This window comes from Euprymna scolopes, chromosome 12, assembly GCF_053919585.1.
Source record: "Euprymna scolopes isolate OS-2025 chromosome 12, ASM5391958v1, whole genome shotgun sequence".
Classification (NCBI taxonomy): domain Eukaryota; kingdom Metazoa; phylum Mollusca; class Cephalopoda; order Sepiida; family Sepiolidae; genus Euprymna; species Euprymna scolopes.
In genome coordinates, this window is record NC_136493.1 from 27749301 (window position 1) to 27773987 (window position 24687).

General features: G+C 31.0%; 1 protein-coding gene across 3 annotated transcripts in view; it reads left to right on the forward strand.

Annotated features, from left to right (window-relative positions):
* The window catches only part of LOC145291220 (uncharacterized), a 207684-nt gene extending 189345 nt beyond the window's left edge, over window positions 1-18339 (forward strand). For all 3 annotated transcript variants that reach the window (XM_080136809.1, XM_080136808.1, XM_080136810.1), the window contains 4 exons: window positions 3429-3507; window positions 9069-9138; window positions 15020-15120; window positions 16764-18339. In XM_080136809.1, the coding sequence (XP_079992935.1) occupies window positions 3429-3507; window positions 9069-9138; window positions 15020-15120; window positions 16764-16983 (470 nt within the window). In that variant the 3' untranslated portion in view covers window positions 16984-18339. The remainder of the gene's footprint in view (window positions 1-3428; window positions 3508-9068; window positions 9139-15019; window positions 15121-16763) is intronic.
* Window positions 18340-24687: the final 6348 nt, after the last annotated feature.

The following is a 24687-nucleotide window of genomic DNA, read 5'->3' on the forward strand; positions in this document are numbered from 1 at the left end:
TTTGGAGAGCATGGAGTCTCGTGATGGAACGATACCAATATTTTTCCTGATTTTTTTTGCCACGGAGAGTCACCACTTATCAAGGCCCGGAAGCCACTCAGGGATAAGGGTTATTGCATGTACAGTAATCAATGGGATAATATCATAGTAATCGCTAGTAATGGAGATTTGATAAAGTGTCTTACTTAAGGGGGCAATTCCATCAGGAATTTGTTTATGTTGGACTTGAAGACCTCCAAGTTGTAGTCAGGTGGGAAACATGTAAACGGAAGACATTTCCACATGCGTGCACTTCTAAGAAAGAAGCTTTGTTCATGGAATCTACGTTTTGATTTTGGCACAGATAAAGAGTGGAGAAAATTACTGACAGTGGTTTCAGCTAGGCGGGTGTCTTTTGTGAAAGATTGGCGAGGGGGGGGGGAACAGAGATTGAAGCTTGGACGAGTACTTGCCATGGAAATAATGATAATAATTCTGATACAATTACTAATTCTGATTATTTTAAAATTTCAAAATATTTATTTATAAATTTTTTTTTGTTTCTTTTTTTTTTGTTTTGTTGTTTTTTTTTAAATTTTCCTATTACCCATCTAATATGTGTGTATATTTTTACAAATATAAAAATGTACTTGTTTGGGGAGTGGGTAATCTATAGATTTTATTTTTACCGATAGTTTAAAATCAGTAAATCATTACTAGGATCTATGACAACAGCATATTCTTATTGTTTTGACGTTCAAATATATATCTGACACAGTTAATCAACCAAGAACCACATCACTCTATATAAAAGCATATAAAGATATCAAAGGATACACACTCGAGAGTCAAAACAGTAAAAAGAATATGCTGTTGTCCTAGCCCTAATCATTACCATTTTATCATTAGTATCAGTAATGGAAAAAAAAAAAAAAACGATTAAATAAATCGTTTTTTTTTTTTTTTTTTGCATCAGAAAATAGGCTCAATTTTTAATTTTTATTTTGATGCTACAAAAAGTTCCAATTTTCTTCAATTCTCGATTAATCATCCCAGCACTAATAGTCATCCCTTAATTATCATTGCAGGGTTTAAAAAAAAAAGGGGGTGGGCGTATAAAATCATTCTTTCAAAACTCTTTCACTTCTCATATTTTATCTCCCACGCCTTTTTTTTTCCTTTTTTTTCTCTCAATTGGTTCAATATAAGAGAAAGAAAAAAAAGCTGACTGATTGTTCGACCTAATTTTAATGTTTTTGAAACAAATACCAGTACGAATTAAAATGTACAGAAACTTTTTACCCACAACTCCCTGCACTAATTTAGTTCCTGGTCACCCCAAGGGAATGAATATTATAGCATTTTCTTTTACCGTAACCAGGCCAGGATCATACTGTATGGTTTGTAAAATGTATCTTATGTAGTTTTTGACTTTTAGCCAAACACATACACACAGAAAGTGATTTTCCATTACATAATAGATTCTCCATCATTCCAGTAATTATAGGAGTAACCGGTCTCATGAAAAAAAAAAATTCAAAACTATCTGGCAAATATACCCGGTGAACCAAGTGCAAGAGAGATACAAACAATTGCACTTGAAGGATGGTTACAATATTTAAAAGGATCTCTGTTGGAATGTCTGAGGATAGTGGATGATATCTGGCATCTAGTAGGATAACTCCTACCCAGAAAAAACAAAATGATAAGAAAATTTTAAATAAAACTACCCTGAAGAAGGCCACAGGATAAGTTGGTCCAAATGTAGTGAAACAATAACTGTAAAGATAAAAATTACAGTCTGCAAAAAAAAAAAAAAAAAAAATGAATACACAAATTATAGTGGGGCAGATTGCTGCAACAATCTTTAATTTGGTGCTTGTATCACTAAGTGAACGATTCTTATTAGTCCTCGCGCGAAAGAGCTGGACACAAAATATTTGAAATAATAATGATAGAATAACAATAACAAAGACTTTCGCTGGCGAGGACTACTATTGACCGTAACCAGTTATACAACCCTTTTGAAATTTTCATTTGTTAATGAAACCTATATGAAATATGTTCCTTATTAAATTTTAAAGATTTTCTATTCTGAAAGAAGTTTAAAAAAATTTTATCTAAAAAAGTTATTTTAAAGTTTTTGTTAAAAAAAAAAATTCAGATTTTCTCATTATTCAGACTTATATTACAAAGAGGGGGTTGCAAAAAATGAGTAGTGGTGTAAGGAGAAATACAAACTGAAATAGAGAGAAAGAGAGTTTTAAAATATAATGTTAAAAAGATAAGATACAAGTTAGAAAAGCATTTCATCCAAGGCATAAAAATTGTTAAACAAAATGTTTTTACTATAGGCTTTAAAAATAAAAGTACAAGATTCAATTTGAAATTTCTTTATCTTCAAAGTGCACTTTTATAAATTTTACAAAGAAAGGTATAAAAATTTAATTTAAAATTTTGTAAAATTTATAAAAGTGCACTTTGAAGATAAAGAAATTTCAAATTGAATCTTGTACCTTTATTTTTAAAGCTTATAGTAAAAACATTTTGTTTAACAATTTTCATGCCTTGGATAAAATGCTTTTCTAACTTGTGGATTATTGAGATAACCTGCCCCACTAGGGGAAACAGGAAGAAGGAAAAGGGGAAAAAGGTGGGTTGTTGTTTTTGTTACAACTACAAAGAGGACGCAAGTGGCAGCCATTTTTCCAAACATTGTGATAGCGTGATAATAGAAAAACAGTTGGATAACAAGAACAATTATTTTATTCTTGGACAAACATTGGAAGATATTAAGAGGCATGTTGTTAGAAATAAGTGTATTCTTTGATATAACACAGCGCAGTAACCCCCCCCCCCCCCAAAAAAAAATCTTTGCATATATCTTAGTTATTATGAATAACTGAGCAGACGTCTTTTTCTTCGTTAAGAATAAAAAGTAATCTTTGCCCATGTCTTACATTTTATGAATAATTACGCTTTTTTAATCCCAATAATTATATTTTCGGGGAGCCACGATTTTAATATGCTGTTGTGTTTTTAAATCCCCGAAACAGCGAAAATTAAGTTTTTTTTTTTTTTTTTTTTTTTTTAATTAGTTAAGAAAACTCTTTCTACAGGAAAGGTGGTAGTGGGGGCAGATTGCTGAAACAATCTTTCATTTGGTGTTTGTATCACTAAATGAAAGATTCTTATGGAATATTGAGATAACCTGCCCCCCACCACAAGCTATCTGAAGCATAATTTTACAAAATGGTTGATATGCTGTAAAACAAATGATTTGTCATAAGTATTGTCAAACAGTAATCAATATTTATTGATTTTATAAGAAATCAATATTTATTGATTTCTAATATAAATTAGGTGTTTTTTCTTTCTTTTTTTTTTTTTTTTTTTTACTTTTTCCTTAAATGTTTTCATATTTTTTTTCTTTTCGTATTTTCATTCAGTTTGTGGCATCGTTGAGTCCAACTTTCCTGTTCGATTTTTATCACCAGATTCAAAAAGACATGGGGACATTGCCAAAAAGTAAATGTTTTAAACTCTTTTTGCTTCATATTTCTTTTATATGGAAACGGTTATAAAAATTCACAAAAATTAAAATTTTGTTTTATTTAACAAAAAAAAAAAAAACGAAATTGACTTTTCCTGAAAAACTATTTTCAAGTAATTAAAAAAAAATAGTTATCAATTAAAAAGATTTCTAGTAGAACCCCGGAATACGGCATCAAAAATTAGTAACAAAATACAGTAAAGTATATAATACACATTATAAAATCAAATAACATAAATAACACCGTAAGGCGGGGCAAATACCGTAACCAGGGGACGAAAAAACATATTCCACATCGTAACCTGAAAAAAAAGTATCCTAGGGCCACCATATACCAGGGTTCTAGTGAACAAGTTTTATATCATAAAAATATTAAAGGAACTAAATTTTGATACAAATGAAAACTGCTATAAATTTAATTCTATTAAACTATAGATGCAACACATTTTCTGACACTGTTGGTTCTAGACTTTTGTTAGATTAACTGTTTTTCTGGATTATCGTTTGTTTCTTAATTCATTTATGCACGAGATTCTGGATTTTGTTCAAAATCATGTATAATTATGTTTACAGATTCTAATGAGTCTGGTGCTACCAGATCAGGCTGTCTTAAGATATTGGCTTCCTGAGACAAAGTGCACCTAACATTGATGCTTTTCGTTTTTCTACTTCCTTTTGCAAAACCAAAATCAAAAAAAAAACAAAAACACCTTTTCCCTTCTTCCCATTTCCCATTTTTATCTTCCCCACTTCCTAACTTAAAATGTACTAAACATTAATACTGTAACCCTTTTCCTGCTCCCATGTTCTACAGGGCAAGGAACAAAAATGATAAAATCCACTATAAAACAACCAAACCAAACACAACAAACTAGCGATTGAAGATAAAAAAACTTGAAGAATAAAAAACAACCACAAAGTAGCTGGATGTAACATGAATACTGTTTCTAAATTAACTGGATTTGGCATTAAATAACCCATGAAGGGTTGACATGCCATAAAACAACCAAATCAAACCAAATTTCTAATGAGAGGTTCTGAGCTCCATTTCAAAATCCAATTAAAATAAATATACTTTGACTTATTGGATAAAAAAGTTGATGCAGTCTGGGCCAGATTTGATTTCAAACCCGTCTCCTCAGAATGTATGAAACCTATCCGAAGGCTTGAGCATGTGGTGCAATAGGGAGAAAAATGTGACCAATTAATTTTAATGCATGTAAAAGTAAGTTTTTCTCTTTTTTTTTTTCTACCATCAACATTTGGACGTCCATTAATCTCCAATTAAAATGAATGACTCTCATTTTGGAAGCACTGTCTTGACAAGCTTCTGGGACTGACCTTCACTCCTGATCTTAAATGGAATACACGCATCAAATCTGTTGCCAAGATCGTCATGAAAATGGCTGGACCATTCTAACGCTCCAGTAGATGTCTGACTGCTGATGCAGTTCTCTAACCATATAAGAACCAAATATGTCCAGTGATGGAGTACTGTTGCCACATCTGGAGAGGAGCTGCTTAGAGCATCCTCTTCTGCCTTGACAGGGTACAAAGCATCTAGTGGGTGATATTCTTTTTTCCTCTCTGCAACCTCTGTCTCAGAAGAAACGTTGCCAACCTATCTCTGCTCTACTATTACTTCCATGGCGACTGTTCGACTGAGCCTCATTCTATGGTTCGCTCCAGTAAATCTTTTGCAACAAACGCTCAACTAGCTACAACAACTGTCAACAATTTCCTGTTACTCTATCTGTGCCTAAAGGCAAGTGAAAATTTCATGAGAAGAGTTTCTTTCTTAGAGCTGCTTATCTGCAGAACACAATACCACTGAGCTGCTTCCTGGCTGACTATGACATGGTTGTTTTCAAGTCTAACATAAACAGGTTTTTGAAGAGTTATCTTCTAAAATAAATTACGACCGAATTTCTATTACGATACCCATTAACCCTTATACTTGAGTGGCTTCCAAAGCTTCATGAGTAGTGAAAAAAAAAAAAAAAAAATGGTTAAGATTTTTTTTTTTTTTTTTTTTTTTTACACAGTGATCACCACTTATCAAGGCCCGGAAGCCACTCAGGGATAAGGGTTATTGCAAGTACATCACGTTAGTGAGGAGATTTTATGAAGTGTTTAATTAGGGGGGGCGGTTCATAAGGAATTTGTTATAGATAAAACGCTTTCTTTTAAATAATTGTTTGCTTTCATAAATTCCCAAGAGAAACAAACAACAAATACAAGGTGAGTATATATACTCACCTTGTATTTGTTGTTTGTTTCTCTTGGGAACTTTTTGACTTCTTGTCAGTCATTTTGATAGCTTGAATAAAGGGGCACAACTCTGTTTGAAATATTGGTGCTGCTATTTTATACAAAGGAAAAAAATATTGAATTTCAAGTAAAACAAATGGTACCTATGTAATTGTTATGTCGCAAATAGTAACATATCCAAAAATCACAGAAAACGATAAGGTAGAAAAATAATTATTAATGAAAAACTGTTTTCAATAAAGTTTATACAGGGAATAAATTTTATCCGACATTTTGAATTACATTCATCATGTGACATAAACAACAGAACTTAATTATCTCCCCTGTCAACTCCTCTCCTGTTTAGTAAGCATAATATAGTGATTTCGATAACTTTCACAAATTTTTTTTTTCATTAATAATTATTTTTCTATCTTATTGTTTTTCATAATTTTGGATATGTTACTATTTGAGACCAAGATTTGTATAATATAGAAGCGGCAAAATATTGTTCTTTGTAAATTAATATTTTGATATGAAAATATTATCGCACTGTGAATTTCTAACTGGGCTATAAACTTATTAATATAGCATCCAACTCAGAAATGATATTTTTCATGGTAACAGCATCAAAAATAAAACTGTCTGAAATCATCATAGTAATCCAGTGAAAAAAAAAATGGAAATTTTATTTGATTAAATAATTCAAAATACGAAAAATGATTTTTGCTTTCATTTAATTATTTTACCATACAATCAATTTATATCAGTTTGAAATAAGTTAAACTTTTCTTTTTTTTTTTTTTTTAAAGTCCATTGATGGCGGCCCACTGCTACAAATTCGGAATAGGGGCATGTGAGCAACAAAATAACAAGAATATTTAATACTTCAAAAATATATTTAATGATTTAAAAAGTAAATAATTATCTGACAATTTTATTTGGCAATAACCCATTGATATCGTGTAAAAATAAAAATGTTAGATTCTTTAAGCAATTCAACTTTTTATTTGAAGCTAGACCTGTTTGTTTGATGCCACAACTGCAACTTAAATTTGCTTTATGCCAAATTAATTGATACTTGAATATGGTTAAATATGTGCTCAGTTTTGAAATAAAAGCTAATCCCTATTAATCTCTTATGTTGAACGGATATAATATTTAATTCGCTGCACCTTATAACAAAGGTCCATGCAAACTTTTAGCTAGATCGGCAAAAATTGGAATGGATAGATGGAGAAATAGAATATGCATTGTGGGTTCTGTTTTTTTTTTTTTTTTTTTTGTATTGCATAACACAATATGACAATGCAAATTACAAATGCATATTACAGAATATCAAATTATTAGAAAGTGTAAAATATATATATATATATATAATGTCAGGGTGTAAGTTCCTTTATAGAAGCGTTGATTTAATTTGAATAAAATAAAATACACATCAGGTGTGCTTGAAAGCCAAATTACAACGCAATATTATGAAAATAAACAAATATTTTACTTGCAATTCTGAATTTTTGAGATGAGATGTGAATGCTTGTGTTATGTTCATTAATCGGACTATTATTCTCATCTTGAGTGTATGGAAAATCGATGGAATAACTTGATGGTTGTTTCATCTGGACAAATAATAAAAAAAATCCCATAAATGCTTGTTTTCTGAGTGATTAAGCCATTGAAAGATACTGATAAACATTTTTTATTCAAAACATTTAATACTTACGATGCTTTTGGATGCACAAAAGAAAATGTCCAAAACGTGCACTATGAAAGTAATGCCTGTCTTACAGCTGCCACTATTTGAAGTATGAATATTATCTCAGATTTATGGCAGGTTTCATATGGCTTCACATTTTGCTAAAATTTCATTATCGAGATCCTTCTCATGTACTGGAATTGAATTAAGAATTGATTTCAAATGGACCTAAATGTACAGATTTAAAGGATTCTATATAACTGGTTCACCTCTTATAATCTACTGACCAGGAAAATGTCTGCCAAGGTACCTTCAAGCTATATGACTGAAATGGGAGCGTAGGCACCATCAAACGTCAAATGCATTTGTCAACAAGCTACAAATGAAATGCCATTCATGATATCAGGCATGATTTCCAAAAAGCTTTTTTCCTTTCCTTTTTCTTGATAGAGAAAAAGAAGCATGTTTTCAACAGCCGAAGAAGGTCGCAGGTTGCAGCTACCGAAACGTTGTGCTAATAACACCCAAGATGATAATAATAGTCCAATCAATGAACATAGCACAAGTATTTTACTTGTTTGAAATTTATAATTTAAATATATTTTGGAGTCTAACTCCATCCTCAGTAGAAAGAAAAAGATGTACAAAATACTGAGTTTGACTCCGAAATATTATTAACATAACACAAGTATTACACAAGTATTACACAAGTATTACACAAGTATTACACTTAATGTCTATCAGCAACACGGATGTCTCAGTTTTTAGTATAATGTGAAAATATAGAGTGGAAGGATACAATTAGTTTCATCTATTATCAAATTAAAACTTGTTTGGTAAGTAGTCCTTAGAACAAACCCACATTTTTCTATCTATCTATCTATCTATCTATCTTCTACTTACCTCTATCTATCTATCTATCTATCTATCTTTTACTTACCTCTATCTATTTATCTATCTATCTATCTATCTATCTATCTATCTATTTTCTGCTTACCTCTATCTATTTATCTATCTATCTATTTCCTGCTTACCTCTATCTATCTATTTATCTATCTATCTATCTATCTATCTATTTATCTATCTATCTTCTACTTACCTCTATCTATCTATCTTCTACTTACCTCTATCTATCTATCTTCTACTTACCTCTATCTATCTATCTATCTATCTATCTTCTACTTACCTCTATCTATTTATCTATCTATCTATCTATCTATCTATCTATCTATCTATCTATCTTCTACTTACCTCTATCTATTTATCTATCTATCTATCTATCTATTTTCTGCTTACCTCTATCTATCTATCTATTTATCTATCTATCTATCTATCTTCTATTTACCTCTATCTATCTATCTATTTTCTGCTTACCTCTATCTATCTATTTATCTATCTATCTTCTACTTACCTCTATCTATCTATCTATCTATCTATCTATCTATCAAATAAATCTAAATATTTGTTTATTTTTATTTGAAGATTACTATATATACAATATTTCTAAAAGAATTTCATATTCACTTAGATGATTAATGCACAAAAAAAAATTTGATCATTTAATATGAATTGCTTTTTTTTTCCTTGCAGATGCGTTTCATCTATTATATCATTAATGTTATTTGCCATAGTATTTGTAATTGCGATGCTCAATCCAGAGGTAAGTAATCAGTATAAATAAAGTGGTAGATGTATGTGTGTCTATGTGAAAATATTTTACTGATAAACTCATAAACTATTGGTCACATAACACTGAAATTAACAGGAAATAGTAATCATTATGAGAATATCGTTTTCATTGTTTTGACTCTCGAGTATATATCCGACACAGTTAATCAATCAAGAACCACATCACTCTATCTAAAAACATAAGATATTAACTGATATATACTCGAGAGTCAAAATAATGAAAAAAATATTCTCTTGTCATACATAACCCTAAGTAAAGTAAAAGTAAAATCTTTGTTTGGATGGATGATTCATATCAACTTATACAGAAAAACGTCAGCAATTTGAAATGCAAAATGTTCATTTCAACTTGCTGACGTATTTTTTATTAGTTTACGCAAATTTAATCATAGCTACACTTGTTTTAATTTTAAATCTTTCTTGTTTAGCTTTCAGGTTATCAGGTTAGCTCAGATGGTAGGGAAAGCAGCTGGAGGCTAAATGTTTTGGTTTTGATTTTAGCTGATGGTACCAAAGTCATTTTTTTTTTTTTTTAAACTTTTGAAATGACTACTATACATTAGGTACAATATAATATTCAATAGCGAATTGGCTCTCTAATAATATGAAATCTGTGTGACTTAAACCATAGTCTGCAAAAGCCTTCTTTCCTTGGAGTTATCCCCCTTGCATTGTGTATTTTTTTTTTTTTTTTTTTTTTTTTTTAACGAAAACATGCGTGGGATGTCTGTTTGGTGTTTTGTAAAACATTTTTTGTTTACTAACATTGACAATTAACATAGATATTCGGTTGAAATTGAATCATAGGAAAATCTTTAAAAAAATATCTTAGTGACCCCTGAAGATTTGACTTTGTTTTAGGATTTACAGACACACCCTCAAACCCACAGTTTGAATTCTTACAATGCAGAGCTAACCCCTCTTTTCCTTAGTTAAGAAAAAAACATAAATTTCACACCCGAGGAAGGTCGTAGGTTCCAATGACTGAAACGTTTTGCCAATAAAACCCAAGATAAGAATAATTGTCTGAGTAACCAAAACAACACAAATATTTCATTTGTATTTTACGACCAGCAACACCAGCTGCTTGTTGTTTGAATAGAATGAACTTGTTTCAGCCATTATGCAAATTCTTGTTTTCATATGTCGACTCTTATTCTAAGTGATGCAAGAACATTTTTTCAGGAAAGCTTTTTTCTATTAAGTTCAATAATAAACTGTTGGCTCATAAGACTTAAGATTTATTCTACTTAACCAATATTCACCTTTTCTTTCCTGAATCATACTTAACAACAGAGAATGAACTCTTCCATATCTGTAAATTAAAAGTGTTAACTTGCCCTGATGGATTGTTATGCTGCACTTCCAACTAACAATTTCTGGGGTTAAATTCGACAAACTTGTCAAAAACTTGCTACTCCAAAACTTGTAACTCTCTTATCAAAACTCGCTACTCCAACATCCAAATCAGCTCTGTCGCTGAAAAATCATGCTTTTTATTTAAACTGGAAGCATATCATTTGCATATCATTTGCATATCAAGTGACAAGATCACAAGCGTATAAGCCATTTCTTTTTCTTTTCTTCATTATTTTTGCGAGCTGCACGAAAACAAGAAGTTGTTCTAATTTTTAAGGCATTTAATCACGACTACATCAAATTTCTCCTGTGTATGGATTTAAAGAATCAGATTCAGTCTGTTTGCTAGCTGGCTTTTAACGATAGCAGAAACGGTCTATGTAGCTTTTTATATTAGCATCGTTTTCACAACTTTGACACCATTTTCTGTTGTCTTTTATGGCCTCAGTCGCTTAAAACTCCCTCACTTCTGGTCATTATTAGACAAGAATCCCAAAATAGTTTGCCATCTTTGAATGACCTTTTTCTTCTAGTCACAGCATCAGGCTCTAAGAACATCAACAAAATAAGTCATATTTGCCTGTACATTATTCGTCGTATCTCTCACTATTTGTTTACCCTGGCAACACATGTTTTTATCGATTGTATTTTTTTGATGGAAATTGCTCCATATGAGGCATGAAACCACTTGATGTAATGAGCTAAAAAAAAAAAAAAAAGTACTTCAAAGTCAAAAACTCTCCAATGATAAGTGTTAAATGGAATAAATTCTGACTCAGAAAAAAAAGCAATTCTCCCCTCTTCGTCAGAAACATCGTTCCTGGAATGTGAGGACTAAAGGACAAAATAAGGGAAACAAGAATTACACATCTACAGTGGGTGCAATAAGTATCCGATACAAACAAAAAAGTTGATGTATTTTTATTACACGAAAACAAAAACAATAACAAAGTGCTATTCTAATGTATTTTTGTATGATAAATACAAATCTTGTATCAAAAATTATACAAAAATACACTAGAATAGAACTTTATTGTTTTTGTTGTTCGTGTAATAAACATACATCAACCTTTTTTGTATCGAATACTTATTGCATCCACTGTATATACAACAAGTGCTTATAGATTTAGGTGTTTTTATTTTTTATTTTTTTTACAAGGGAGTCACCGAAGGCCACTTAAGGATAACGGTTAATGAATGTTACGGTGATAGTGTAGTAATCGTTAATGGTGTAAATTGCATAGAATTTGATTAAGAACTTGTTTACATTGGACTTGAAGACCACCATATTGTGTTCAACCAGGATACACACCAGCGGAACAGTGTTTCACTGGGATGTAGTTCTAGGAAAGAAGCTCTGTTCATGGAATCTGCATTTAGATTTAGGCACAGATAGAGAGTGGAGGTGAGATAGTTTTGAGATCATGTCAAAAAGGTCTTCTTTGGGCTTCAAATACCATGTTATTTTAAATATTTAGTCAGGGTTTATTTATAGGGTGTAGAAGTATTCTCATATTAAGGTATCATGACAAACCCCTGTACAGAGAGACACAGACAAGGATAAGGTAATCCCTAGGATGGCCAAATATATATTACACTGAACTCTCCCAAAACAAAATGCTATTCTAATGTATTTTTGTATGATTTTTGATATGAGATTCGTATTTATCATACAAAAATATATTAGAATTGCATTTTGTTTTTGTTTTAATATAATAAAAATACATGAACTTTTTGCTTCGTATCGGATACTTGCATCCACTGTATGTATATATATATATATATATATATATATATATATATATATATATATATTAGACATTAAGAGGAGATTATAGGGTATTTTATATATATATATATATATATATATATATATATATATATAATGGGTGCAATAAGTATCCGATATTTTTATTACACAATAACAAAGTGCTATTCTAATGTATTTTTGTATGATAAATACAAATCTCGTATCAAAAATTATACAAAAATACATTAGAATAGCATTTTGTTATTGTTTTTGTTTTCGTGTAATAAAAATACATCAACTTTTTGCTTTATATCGGACACTTATTGCACCCACTGTATATTAGGACAATCAAAGTAGCTTTTCCTTTTATAAAGTAGATCTGTGGTTTTCGTTTTGTGTATGATGTTTTGTGCGAACAGTCTTTGCGAGAATCAAAGTAGAACTGTCGTTTAATCATTCTTTGTTCATCATGATTGATCCACGCAGTACGTCTAAGAAAAAACCCAAACACGTGATTGCTACAAAACTGTATAAAAAAGAATATCAAATATTCTACTTCCTCAATCCAAATTATATTTTGTGAAATTGTATTCGGCTTTTTGGACACGATACTTTTTCATACTTTTTGAACTGAATTAACAATACTGGTATTCTGTAACAAGGTTTCATTAAGCAAAATACTCCTTGACAAATTGATTCATCATCTTTCAGTAAAAGAACATGATTACTTATCTTTCTCTCTCTGTCTGTCTCTCTCTCTCTCTCTCTCTATATATATATATATACACATATACTGTGAGGAATGGTCTCTACAAAACTCCCCAGGAAATTTTTGGTCTACAGACTTGAAACTTGATATATTGGGAATTTAGTAACATTTATTTGTTGTGTATATTTTTCACCCTTCTTTTTGTTGGCTATTTAAAAAATGCCCTCAACCCCACCCTTTTTTTGATAAAGATATTAAGTTCAGGGTAGATTTTTTTTGAACAAGGAAAAATGTATTTTCAAAGTCTGTTAAATTTTTAGTAAATTAAAATAAAATCCAAGATTCGGTTCAATCTCTCTGTTAAATAATATTACCAGGTGTGGTAATATTTCCTTTTTTTCAAGTTAATAATGGACGATTCCTATTCTTAGCTTTATTACTTTCAACTGTTATACAGTGTGACGGACGTAAGAGTGATACAGTATAAAATATGGGAGGGGGTCACAGAACATACAATGAGAGAGGGTGAAAATGATAGACAGAAAATGAGATAGATCACTTGAAATGAAATTATAGCTAATTCGAATGATTAAAATGAATATTTAAGAGAAATAATTTCTTTTTTTTTTTTTTTTTTTTTTTAAGACAAAAACATGGAAACAACTGTATATGAAAATCAAATGTTTTTTTTTCTTTTTATGGAATTTTCATGAATCTATTTTTGTTTGCATTTTGACAAAGAAATTTGAATAAAATAAGTTTTTTTTTTGTTTTTTTTTAATGACAAAAACTTTTCTTTTTTTTTTTTTTCATGGAAACAACTATGATCAAAAACAATTTTTTTCCCCCTATTAATGAAAACAATTTTGTCATCTGACAGCTGATTCCATCAGCCTTTTTTTTGGTTGCTTTTCCGGCATAATTTCTGTAAGATGCAGGTCAGGTTCTGGATCAGTATTATATATATATATATATATATATATATTTTTTTTTTCTTTTTTTTCAAAGATAATTTAATCCCAGAAATAATACTTTAGCATGTATGTTGTGTTATTAAAATATATAGAAAATAGCTTTTAGGAAACGATTGAGTATGATAAAAAAAAAAATTAAAGTTTTCATTATTCAAGCATAAAAAAGAAATTTTGTTTTCTTAATGTAAGAACAAAACTTGAAAGGGCAAAAAATTTACATAAAATGTTTTGGTCTCCCGACAAAAGGAGGGTAGACCGGTAAATTCACCCGTGTCCGTTTGTCTGTTTTGCCCGTTTGTGTTTTCTCAATAGCTACACCTTGGAATTTTTTTAAATTTTGCGCAAACATTAAACATGATATGAGTAAAAAAAGTAACAGAATGGATTTTCTGGGAAAACTCCGGTTGCCCCCCCCTCCCCCCTGGAATGCCTTTCGGGTTAAAATGGCTAAAATTGACACTTTTGTGCTTATTAAAAAATAAAATTGATGCCTTGAATTGTTTATAAAACTTTCTGAAAAGTTGTAACTAACTGATTTCTATATAATTTTGTTTGTCTATACTTCGCAATAACTCTTGGGTGTGTCCCAGGGGCTCTTTTAAGGCTAATAAAAAGATTCCATTTTTGGGACTATTTTACCATATTTGTCTCAAATTTTCTGTGTATGTCTATTTAGCAGTTTTGTATGGTGCTGAACTCAAATTTAAATATGTTAAGGCCTTGAGGACTTTTGGGGCTAAATGGAGACGGGAGGCTAATGATGGACTTGGTCATTTCTTTTTTTTTTTGCATGGTGCAGAATTCAAATTTACATATGTTAAGGCCTAAAACTGCACTTTGTTCATTTTCACCAGGATTTGACATGCCCTGGGGACTTTTAGGGCTAAATGGGAGGGGGGGGGGGGCAAATGCTGAACTTAGTCATTTTTTATGCCTCATTCACTGCGCACTCACGGGGGACCATGCATGCTTCACTTGTTGTTTTTTTTTTTTAGTTTCTGTGATAAAAATTTTAAATTTTAAAAATGTCTTTTTTTTTTTTTTTTTTTTTTTTTTGTAGGGATTTCTCGATGTGATGGAAAAATTTACGTCTAGTGCTCTAAACATTGTAAATATTTTATTTTTTACAATGTTTATGAAAACAAGGAATAAAGAAAATAAGTGAGTAAACAAATCAATTTTCTCCAGTTTTATCGGGTCATTCGCAATTGTTCTACTCAGATTGATTATGAATGTAAAAGCAACAAACTTGTATTTTTGATGAAAAAAAAATACCAGTCAAAAAAATTACGGAATTCATTCAATAGTTTTATTTTTAGTTTAGCTCCTTACATCAAGTGGCTTCATGCCTTGTCTGGAGCGACTTCCATAGAAAAAATAAATAAAATAAAATTTTAACCATAGGTTGAATATCACCACCATGATCATGCTATTCAATGAAGATAATTTTTTTTTTTTTTTTTTTACCCCCATCTTCCTTAACTTCTACAATAAAGCCTAAATTCAGCAGCGATATTTATTTTCTAAAAAACAAAACTACTGAATAAATTTTTGTGATTGGTATTTAGTTTCCTTTAAAAGTAAGTACATCATACAGTGTTGTTAATATATTTTTAACATCCATATTTGATCTGAGTCGAACTATGGAGAAATATAGTTTTATCAAATCTCAATCATTTTATTTTCAAGGTTTTGTTTTTTGGGGAATTGAACTGGAAATAAATTTTAGGTGCTTATGCTTTGTATTTGGGTATCAAAGCAACGTATTTTAAGTTATGGTTACATAACTGTGTGTCATGTTGAAATAAAATTTTCTAATTTGAAATGGCAAAAGTTAAGTGGAAACAAGGGAGATAAGTCAGTTTATCATGCAGACTTGGAAACCAATAAAACTGCATTATTTCATAATTTTTATTGGTAATAGTCAGCTAATGTACTTCCTAACTTCCAGTGTGTATGCTACCGAAAGCGATAATGAGGCAAATTAGTTACTTTGCTTTTTTTCTCTTACTCCAATATCTTTCCTATTTAAGAATTATTGAAATTAGTTTTTTTTTTTTTTTTTTTTTTTTTTTTTTTTAAGAATTATTGAAAACACTTTTTGCGCTCTTTTTTTTTTTTTTTAAATAAAAAAAAATAAATAAATGATTGAAAACGTGTTTAAAAAAAATCTTTTTAAGTAATGAACTATTTAGTTTATGAAGCAATGCCAGCCACGGAATTGTGTATCACCAAACAGTAATGTAAGTAAAGTATTTTTAATTTTATTGAATAATAAAAAAACGATCAGAAATATAATAAAAAAAAAAAAAAAAAAAAAAAGGAGTACATGCACAGGAGTAGATATAAGCCTAAGACAAAAAAGTGAAGGAACTGATTTGCCTCGTCACCACTTCTGGTAGCAGCCATGCTGGGAGTTAGGAAGTATGTTAGCTGACTATAAAAATGTTATTTTTTCTTGTAATTATTTTTTTTTTTTTATTTGGGAGGGGGGGGGGTATTTTTTCTTATAATTGTTCTTTTTAATTTTTAAATTTTTTTCTTGTAATTTTAATTTTTGTAATTATTTTGATTTAAAAAAAAAGTTGTTTTTTTTTTTTAATTTTTTTAAAGATTGCATCACATTTGCTTCATAATAAACTCCCTGCACAGGCTTCCATACAGGGGTATCCATTGTCTATCTGAATTAAAATTTTTGTTGTTTATATTTAAAGCAGACAAGACTTTTTTTTACTTCTTTTTTTACCTTTTTTTTAAACTTTTTTTTTCTTTGTTACTTTTTTCTTTACTTTTTTTTTCTCCAGGAACATGCAGATTCCAGTTTCGCTGTCCAAATGGCTGGTGCCGGTTGTCTATGTTCTTCCGCTATATTTTGGAATTGCCATCGGTTATGATATTTATATTTCAATTCTTTCTTTCTTGCCGAAAAAAACAGACAATTTACTTGAAAGCACAACTTCTCACCTATATAACATGTCTTTTTCCAACACGACTTCCATTCCTTTTCCAACAAGGACGACATAATTAGAATGATACAAGCCTGGAAAACAACAGATGCTCCAAAATACCAATCCAAAATCTTTCATAATTTTAGAGAAAAAAAAAAAATGCATTCTGATGGATTAAAAAAATACTCATCACTACGAACATTCCTAATTAAAAAAAATAATTGTTTCTAAATTTTATAATTTACAAAAAAAATTATATTTGTTGGCAGACTGTTATTCTCATCTTCGTAGATGCTGTTTCGGCCAACTATTCCCCGGGCCTTCTTCAGGTAGTTAACAGAGACGGGATAGGAATGCTGAGTCTCTTAACTGTATCCTCAGTAAATACTGCCTTCCATAGTTGTTGTTGTCTCACCACGTTTGTCCAACTGAGCCTCTAGCCGGCTTTGGGTAGGATTGAAACTGCTATCTTCAGACAATACTCACCTGGAACCATAGAGATTCAACACCTCTATCCACTGCACCAGGGACCCCAAAGGTGGATCAAGTTCGGATTTTTTGGTCTTATGAATCCAAGTTTTCATTCTTATTTGGTCTTCCACTGTTGGGTCCCTACTGTTTCAGGTGAGTATTGTCTGAAGATAGCGATTTTAATCCTATCCAAAGCAGGCCAGAGGATCGATTGGCCCCAAAACATGATGAGACAACAACTATGGAAGGCAGTAATTACTGAGGATACAGTTAAGATTCAGCATTCCTATTCTGTTGCGGTTAACCACCTGAAGAAGGCCCGGGGAATAGTTGGCCGAAACGTGGTGCAACAACAACTATGAAGATGAGAACAGCCTGCAAATAAATAAATAAATAAATAAATAAATCAATAAATAAATATACAAATCACTCATTTTAAAGGATTCTAATAAAAATGATATAAAACAAAAACTTATCGCATTTTAAATACAATCCTAATGTATAGTTCCTTTTTGTTTTCTTTTTCGTGGGAGTCACCACTTATCAAGGACCGAAAGTCACTCAAGGATAAGGGTTAATGAGTGTATGGTAGTCACTGAGACAACGGTGTATTAACAGTGGTGGAAATGGGGTACGACTTTAGGGTATTTAGCAGGGGGGGGGGTTCTCAATAAGAATTTGTTTACATTGGACTTGAAGACGACCATATTCTAGTCAACTGGAAAGCAGGCTAGCAAAACAAGTTCCACAGGTGGGCAGTCTTTATGCCCAAACAAGCAATTTATTTTAATGTATTAAAAATAAATATTTTTTTAATAAAACTGTTTTAGTAAAATAAAAAAAATTAGACTTAAAAAAAAACAACTAAGTTCTAGCAAGTTCAATTGTTTATACAGTATGCATACAAAATATGAGTACCAGGAAAAGATGGCTGATATTAAAATTTTTGTTTTTAAATGTTTTATTTTTGTTTTTTGTTGCTTTTAATTACCTACAGATTATTGCGTTGCACTAACCTTTGTCATTACTTGGGCTGTGACAACAGCATATTCTTTCCATGCTTTTGACTTTCAAGTATATATCCGACATGGTAAGAAACAGTCAATCAACCGAGAACCACATCAGTCTATATAAAAACATAGATATTAACGGATATATACTCAAGAGTCAAAACAATGAAAAGAATTTTCTGTAGTCCTAGCCATAGTCATTACTAGAAAATGTGGTGTTTCACAAGATTAACCCCTATATCTAAAAATAAAAAAAAAATTCACAAAAACTCTATCCTGTATTTATCTGTTAGGTTTAAAAAGACTGTACACCAAAATTTACACAATGTCATCCAAATACTTTTGTTTTTAAAAATAAAACCAATCCCTGTGCAAATATAGAAAGCCATTCTTAAGACTAGGCTTTCTTAACTCTTCCCTTGCTTGAATTAAAGTTTGAATTATATCCCTTGTCCATCGACCTTAATAAGGCCAAAAATGGCTGCTGACAGTTGAATGTGAGTTATTCCAATATATAAAAGGCTGTCTACCTGTCTATCTTCATATTTTCAAACTCTATCTCCTCCAAAACTAAAAGTTGCAGAGCGGCGAAAGGCCCCAAATGATTGGATTTTTTACGAACCGTTCTTTTATAGGTTGTTAGCCGGTTAAAATTGTTTTTAAAGGGTCAAAAATGGGTCAATATTGAAAAAATAGTTAAATATTTTGTACATTCATCTTAGTTTATTTTTAATGTGTGTCATGTTGATACAGTGGTAATGTCTTTAAATGTTACAGTTTTGATTTCGATTCTAGCTGATGGCACCCAAATACTTTTTACTTTTGAAATCACGACTTTATAATAATATATACGAGATCTGGACAAATTAAAACATATTTAAGCATATTTTACAACCAGGCAAAACCGGGCGATTTCCATTAGTATTTAAAAACAAAAATACTGGATGAATTTGCATAATTTTTGGTGTACGGTCATTTTAAATCTAGCAGGTAAGTACAGTAATTTTTTTTTTGTGCTATTTTATTTATACGAACATACAGGAGCTTAGCTGGTGAATCACCAAAACTGTTAACCTGTATAAATAAATTTAAAAAAAAGGGAAAAACTCTGAGTTATCTCCCTTCTGAATTTATTTATATCTTTTTTTTCATGGGAGATTAAAATGGTGCTTGTCGAGAATTGCCCACATGTGAAAAAACAAGAAAAATATGTACAATGTATGCATGACAGGAACAAAATATCATAGACCAAAAATCATGTAAATTGATCAAATAGTTTTAAGTTTTTGTAATGTCCCACCTCTCCCTACATTAAGAATGGTGACTAAGAGTTATCTGCCTTGTTTCTTGAGTGTTTTCAAAATGGAGCCGTGAGACCGTCGCTCCTCGTTTAACCATAAGTTGATTTTCTTACTTAAAAATAGAACTAATTGATCAATTTGCGTAATTTTTTTAATACAATATTTTCATTCAATCGCAAGTACATTTATCATACAGATTTTTCTTTCTTTTTTTTTTCATATAGAGGGAACATTGGACAAGCACCGATTAAACTATATATAGTTACTATAAGAAAATCTCCTGCAGGATGAGTAAAATGAATTCCCTTGAACAGAAGTTTTGCACCACCTTTATGACCCCTTATAAAAATTAAAATAATTTTTTTAATTTTTACAATCCTTATTCAAATTTTGATTATAATTCATTAAATGATTTCGATTCTTGAAAATCAATAAAATTTAAAGCTTAATGCATCTTGAGAAGAAATTGAAATTCATGGAATCTTGCTAAATTGATGTCTGAAGATTAATGCAAATCTGGAATATTTTAATTTTTAAATGAAAGGTTGAACCTATATTATGCTCTCTGAAAACTAAGTAACTGAAATTTTGAAAATACTTATTAACAAGATTTTCACAAACTTGAAAAATTGTTGAATTTTGACTTGAAGAGGCCTTATTTCTCGTATTACCTTGAAAAGCCCTTGAAAATATGGAAAATCTCTTAAAAATTTCTTAAAAAGGCCTTGGAAATTGTATTCTTTATGTCCAGTAAAAATTTGTGTTGAAATATTAAAAATAAAATCAAGATAAATACTATTAAATTATTTTTTAAGTATTAATAAAATACCATTAAAGTATTTCTTTAAGTATTAAAAATCAAATCGAAATACATTGTTTTGAAATTGCATAGTATTATTGTAGATGCTAGAGTTGTGTTGCTTTTGTCACAAAACTACCTCAGGTAGCTCAGTTTTGTGATAAAGATTCAAATCTACATTTTTTTTTTTTTTCTAATTTATAATTTAATCTTTAAGAGGTGAGGGCACAGGAGGTGAGGAGTAGTGGTGGCAGCTGTAAATACCCCCCCCCCCTCTAAAAAATATTCCCCCCCCCCAAAAAAAAAGTGATAATTTAAAATTAGGCTGGCCGAGCCAAAGCAAAAAAAAAAAAAAAGTGCACAAAACAGCAGCCATCTTGGTTGGAAATGAAACGCCATAAAGAAGGTTAATATTTGAGATGAAATAAAAACATTTAAAAAAAATGGTGCAAATAAGTTGCAAAGTAATTTTTATTGGCTATGGTAACACTTGTTTTGTTGTATATTTGATTTTGGATCACATTTCAAATTGCAGTGAATTATAAAACAAACCTCAACTTTTGTTTTGAAAACTTGAATTTTGTCTGGAGAAGGCCTTGAAAAAGTTTGAAAAAGTCCTTAAAAATGGTCCTTGAAAATCTGTACGAGCCCTGAATTAATGTCTTGTGATTATTAAACAATTTATAAAGATTACGGTCATGGAAGAAAAATGTTTTCAGATTAAAAATAGTTTTATGTTGTTTTATATTAACTGAATTAGAAATCATTCCCATTAAAAATCCAGTCAGTATTATGCGTGTAACGCCTCCCTCGAGGAGGTGGTTAGGACTCTTATTTCACTGGATTTTCGGCACATGTTGTCTAGACTCCTCTGAGGCTGTTACATAAAATCTGGCATGCTGAAAGCGAATATCGAAGCGGCAGGCAGGAAGAAAGACAAACGATTGTAGTCTATCTACAAAAGCTTAATTCTCATAAAATTATGTACAAAATGTTTTTACAATTCTCATTCAGATTTTGTAAGTTCTTTTCAAAGTCTCAACTCTCTTCACAGACAGTGACCGACAGATGGATGAGGTGGAGAGGGGTCACGTCTCTTCTCTACTCTGATCTGAAAACTCTCTCTGGCTAATTTTCGCACGACAGTCGTATATATAGTAAGGTAAGTGGATGGGGGTGGAAATTCTCCCCAGCCAATAAGATTTTGCCACAAAATCTCCATGAGATCCTAAGCCCCAGGTCCCTGGGACGGCACCGTTTCCACACCTGAAATTCTCTCACCATTTTCAAGGACAGATGTCAATTCTGACATCTGATCCTGGGTTCATTTAAGGCCAGACAAGGTTCTAAGTGAAATTTCCTGTCATCAACTTTTAGCCGTAAAAATATATTTCTCCAGTTTTCAAACAATATCTATTTTGATATGTATATTTATCTTCTCTATCTTAAGTCCTTGGGTTATCTGGCGTCACCCATGAATACAAAGCTATCTCAGCGTAGTTCTAACGCTCCTCAATGAGGGATTACGTTACATGCGTCTAAACTTGGAGAAAATCACTTTTATAAAGTGTCAACGTTATGTGAAAGAAGCTGAAGTGAAACAAAATGGTCACCGAATTTGAACTGATGTCATGTTTATATAAAGACGAAACTCAAATTTTAACTCAAAATGATTCCTTATTTATTAATAATAATATGAATTAATAGAATTTAATGAAAACAACATAAAGCCACTTTTGATATCTAAACAGTTTTTTTTGTGTGTGCTCTTCCATGACGGTGATTTTTATAAATTGCTGCCTAATTGTAAAAATTTCATAAATATCGGAAGCATCTTAATTTTCAAAAAGGGCTTCCATCCAGTTTTTAGTCCCTTTGCATCAAATTAAATTAAATATAGTTACATACCCTTAGGCTTCAAGAAGTTGATCAACATCTTAGGTAAGACACACCAGAAAACAAATATGACAACCAAAATTACATTATATATATATATATATATATATATATATATATATATAGTAGAACTCTGGAATACGTTTTTTTGGGGGGGGGGGTTATGATGTGGAATATGTTTTTCCAGACCCTAGTTATGGTATTTGCCCCGCCTTGCAATGTTATTTATAATGTCATTTGATTATATACATGTGTATTATATACTGTACTGTATTTTTGTTACCAATTTTTGAATATGTACTGTATAAAATTTTGCTTAGGCCCTGCCATATGGCAATTTCACCTTACAATCCCAAACCCAGAATGGATTAATATCCTATCCCGGGGTTCTACTATGTGTGCATGTATATATATATATATATATATATATGATGATTACTGCATCTTTCCAGATGATCACTGTCAAATTGAGTTCTCCCAATCTCGTCGTCCATGCCATCTCAGATGACTCTGCACTCCTGCCGCAGATTTGCATATCTTGAAGCAGATGTGACATACAAATTGAGCAATTTCCATCGAGTTGACTTCCTCTGGAGGTTGAAGGGTATTCCTATGAACAATCACGTCTTCTCAAACCATCAGTAGACTTGCAAACTTTGCTGCATGTTAAACAGATCATTTGGTTCGGACTAATAGGTGCAAAGTTGAAATGAACAGGAGTTTTATGCGACTTTTAACAAAAGCACTTGTTCACAAGTGTCGCATTTCCAGCTCTGTGTCATGGTTAAGACCGTCAATTAAACCTTTGCTAAGCTCTTGCTTCAGATTGCTGTGGGCCTGCTTTCTTTTCTCTAGAGCATCACAACTTTCACGTACAAGCTTTCGCCACTTTGACCTTTGCAGAGTAAGTTCTTCCCATGTGTTGATGTATATTTGTGTGTGTATATATATATATATATATGTACGTACACACGGTATATGACTCATGCGCCACCACAGAGAATTGAAACCGATACATTTCGCTTACAATTTACTTTTTCCTTTGAAGATGTTTGCTGCAAGGCTAAAAATTAAAACATTAACCAATAGCTATTACGTTATGCATGCATATTCATAATGCCATCATTTGACTTTCACCTGGCGAATTCCATTTTTTTAAATTTTCATACTTTTGCACTGATTTTCCCCAGTTAAAACCCAAATATAAAGTTTCGCATGGGTTCAAATACCCTATATATGAAGTTTCATGCCTGTAGACCAAAAACTTTTGGCAGGCAAAATTTTTTTAAACAAATGCGCATACATAAATATATGTAGAAAGAGGTTTGTGTTTATTATAAGCTTTTTATGCAAAGTATAAATCATGTAGAATATCTGCATGAATATAATTACACGTAATAGTTAACTAAAGATGATCATCCCATAAGAAAACTGAAAAAAATTAATAGGGAATTAAAATGAATGTTTTAAAGAATATGCAAATTAGCTAGATCTTTTGCAGATGAATGCAAATCCCTGACCCGTATATAACCAGGTTGTATTTTCTTTTTAATCTATTTTTAAATGTATTTCTGTCTCTCCTATCTTCCCTATTTTTTTTCATTTCTTCTTCGATTGTTGGCTCTTCTTTAGCGTTCCCCATTATTTCATAGTGGCTTATAAATTTTTTTTTGTACTATTGCCTATATACATATTACCCCTCCTATTTAACCCTTCTATGTTGTACCTACTTTTAATAAATTATTATTTATCATTTCATCTTATTCCGTCATTCTCATTTAATATCTAAAAGTCATTGAGACATTTTTTTTTTTAGCCCATCCCCTCTTCTGATGAGAAGCATTTAGCTTTGAAATGGCATGACCTAAAGGTTTTTTTTTCTTAATTTTCCTCTTCACTATTCCTTATTGTTCTAATCTATCTATATATAATAGCATGGGTGCTCGGCGTTGCCCGGGTGTTTGGAGGTGTATGCTGAGCAAAAAAAAAAAAAAAAAAAAAAACGGTCAATTTTTTTAAAACTTTGACCCCTTAACATTTATTGTTTGGGGCTCAAATCAAGTTATTAAGTTAGATCCATGTTCATGGAACCTATATCTAAAATTTCAAGTGTTTAGACCAAAACTGGCAGAGGAGTTTGGTAGAGTTCTCAAAGGTCAAATCGTTGACCTTTGACCCCCTTAACAGGCAAATTTCTATCCAAAAACCGATCACAAATCTCAGTACCCTGTATATCAAATTTCGAGTCTGTAGACTAAAAATTGACAGAATTATTGCATAGGGAAATGTACACAGTCAGACAT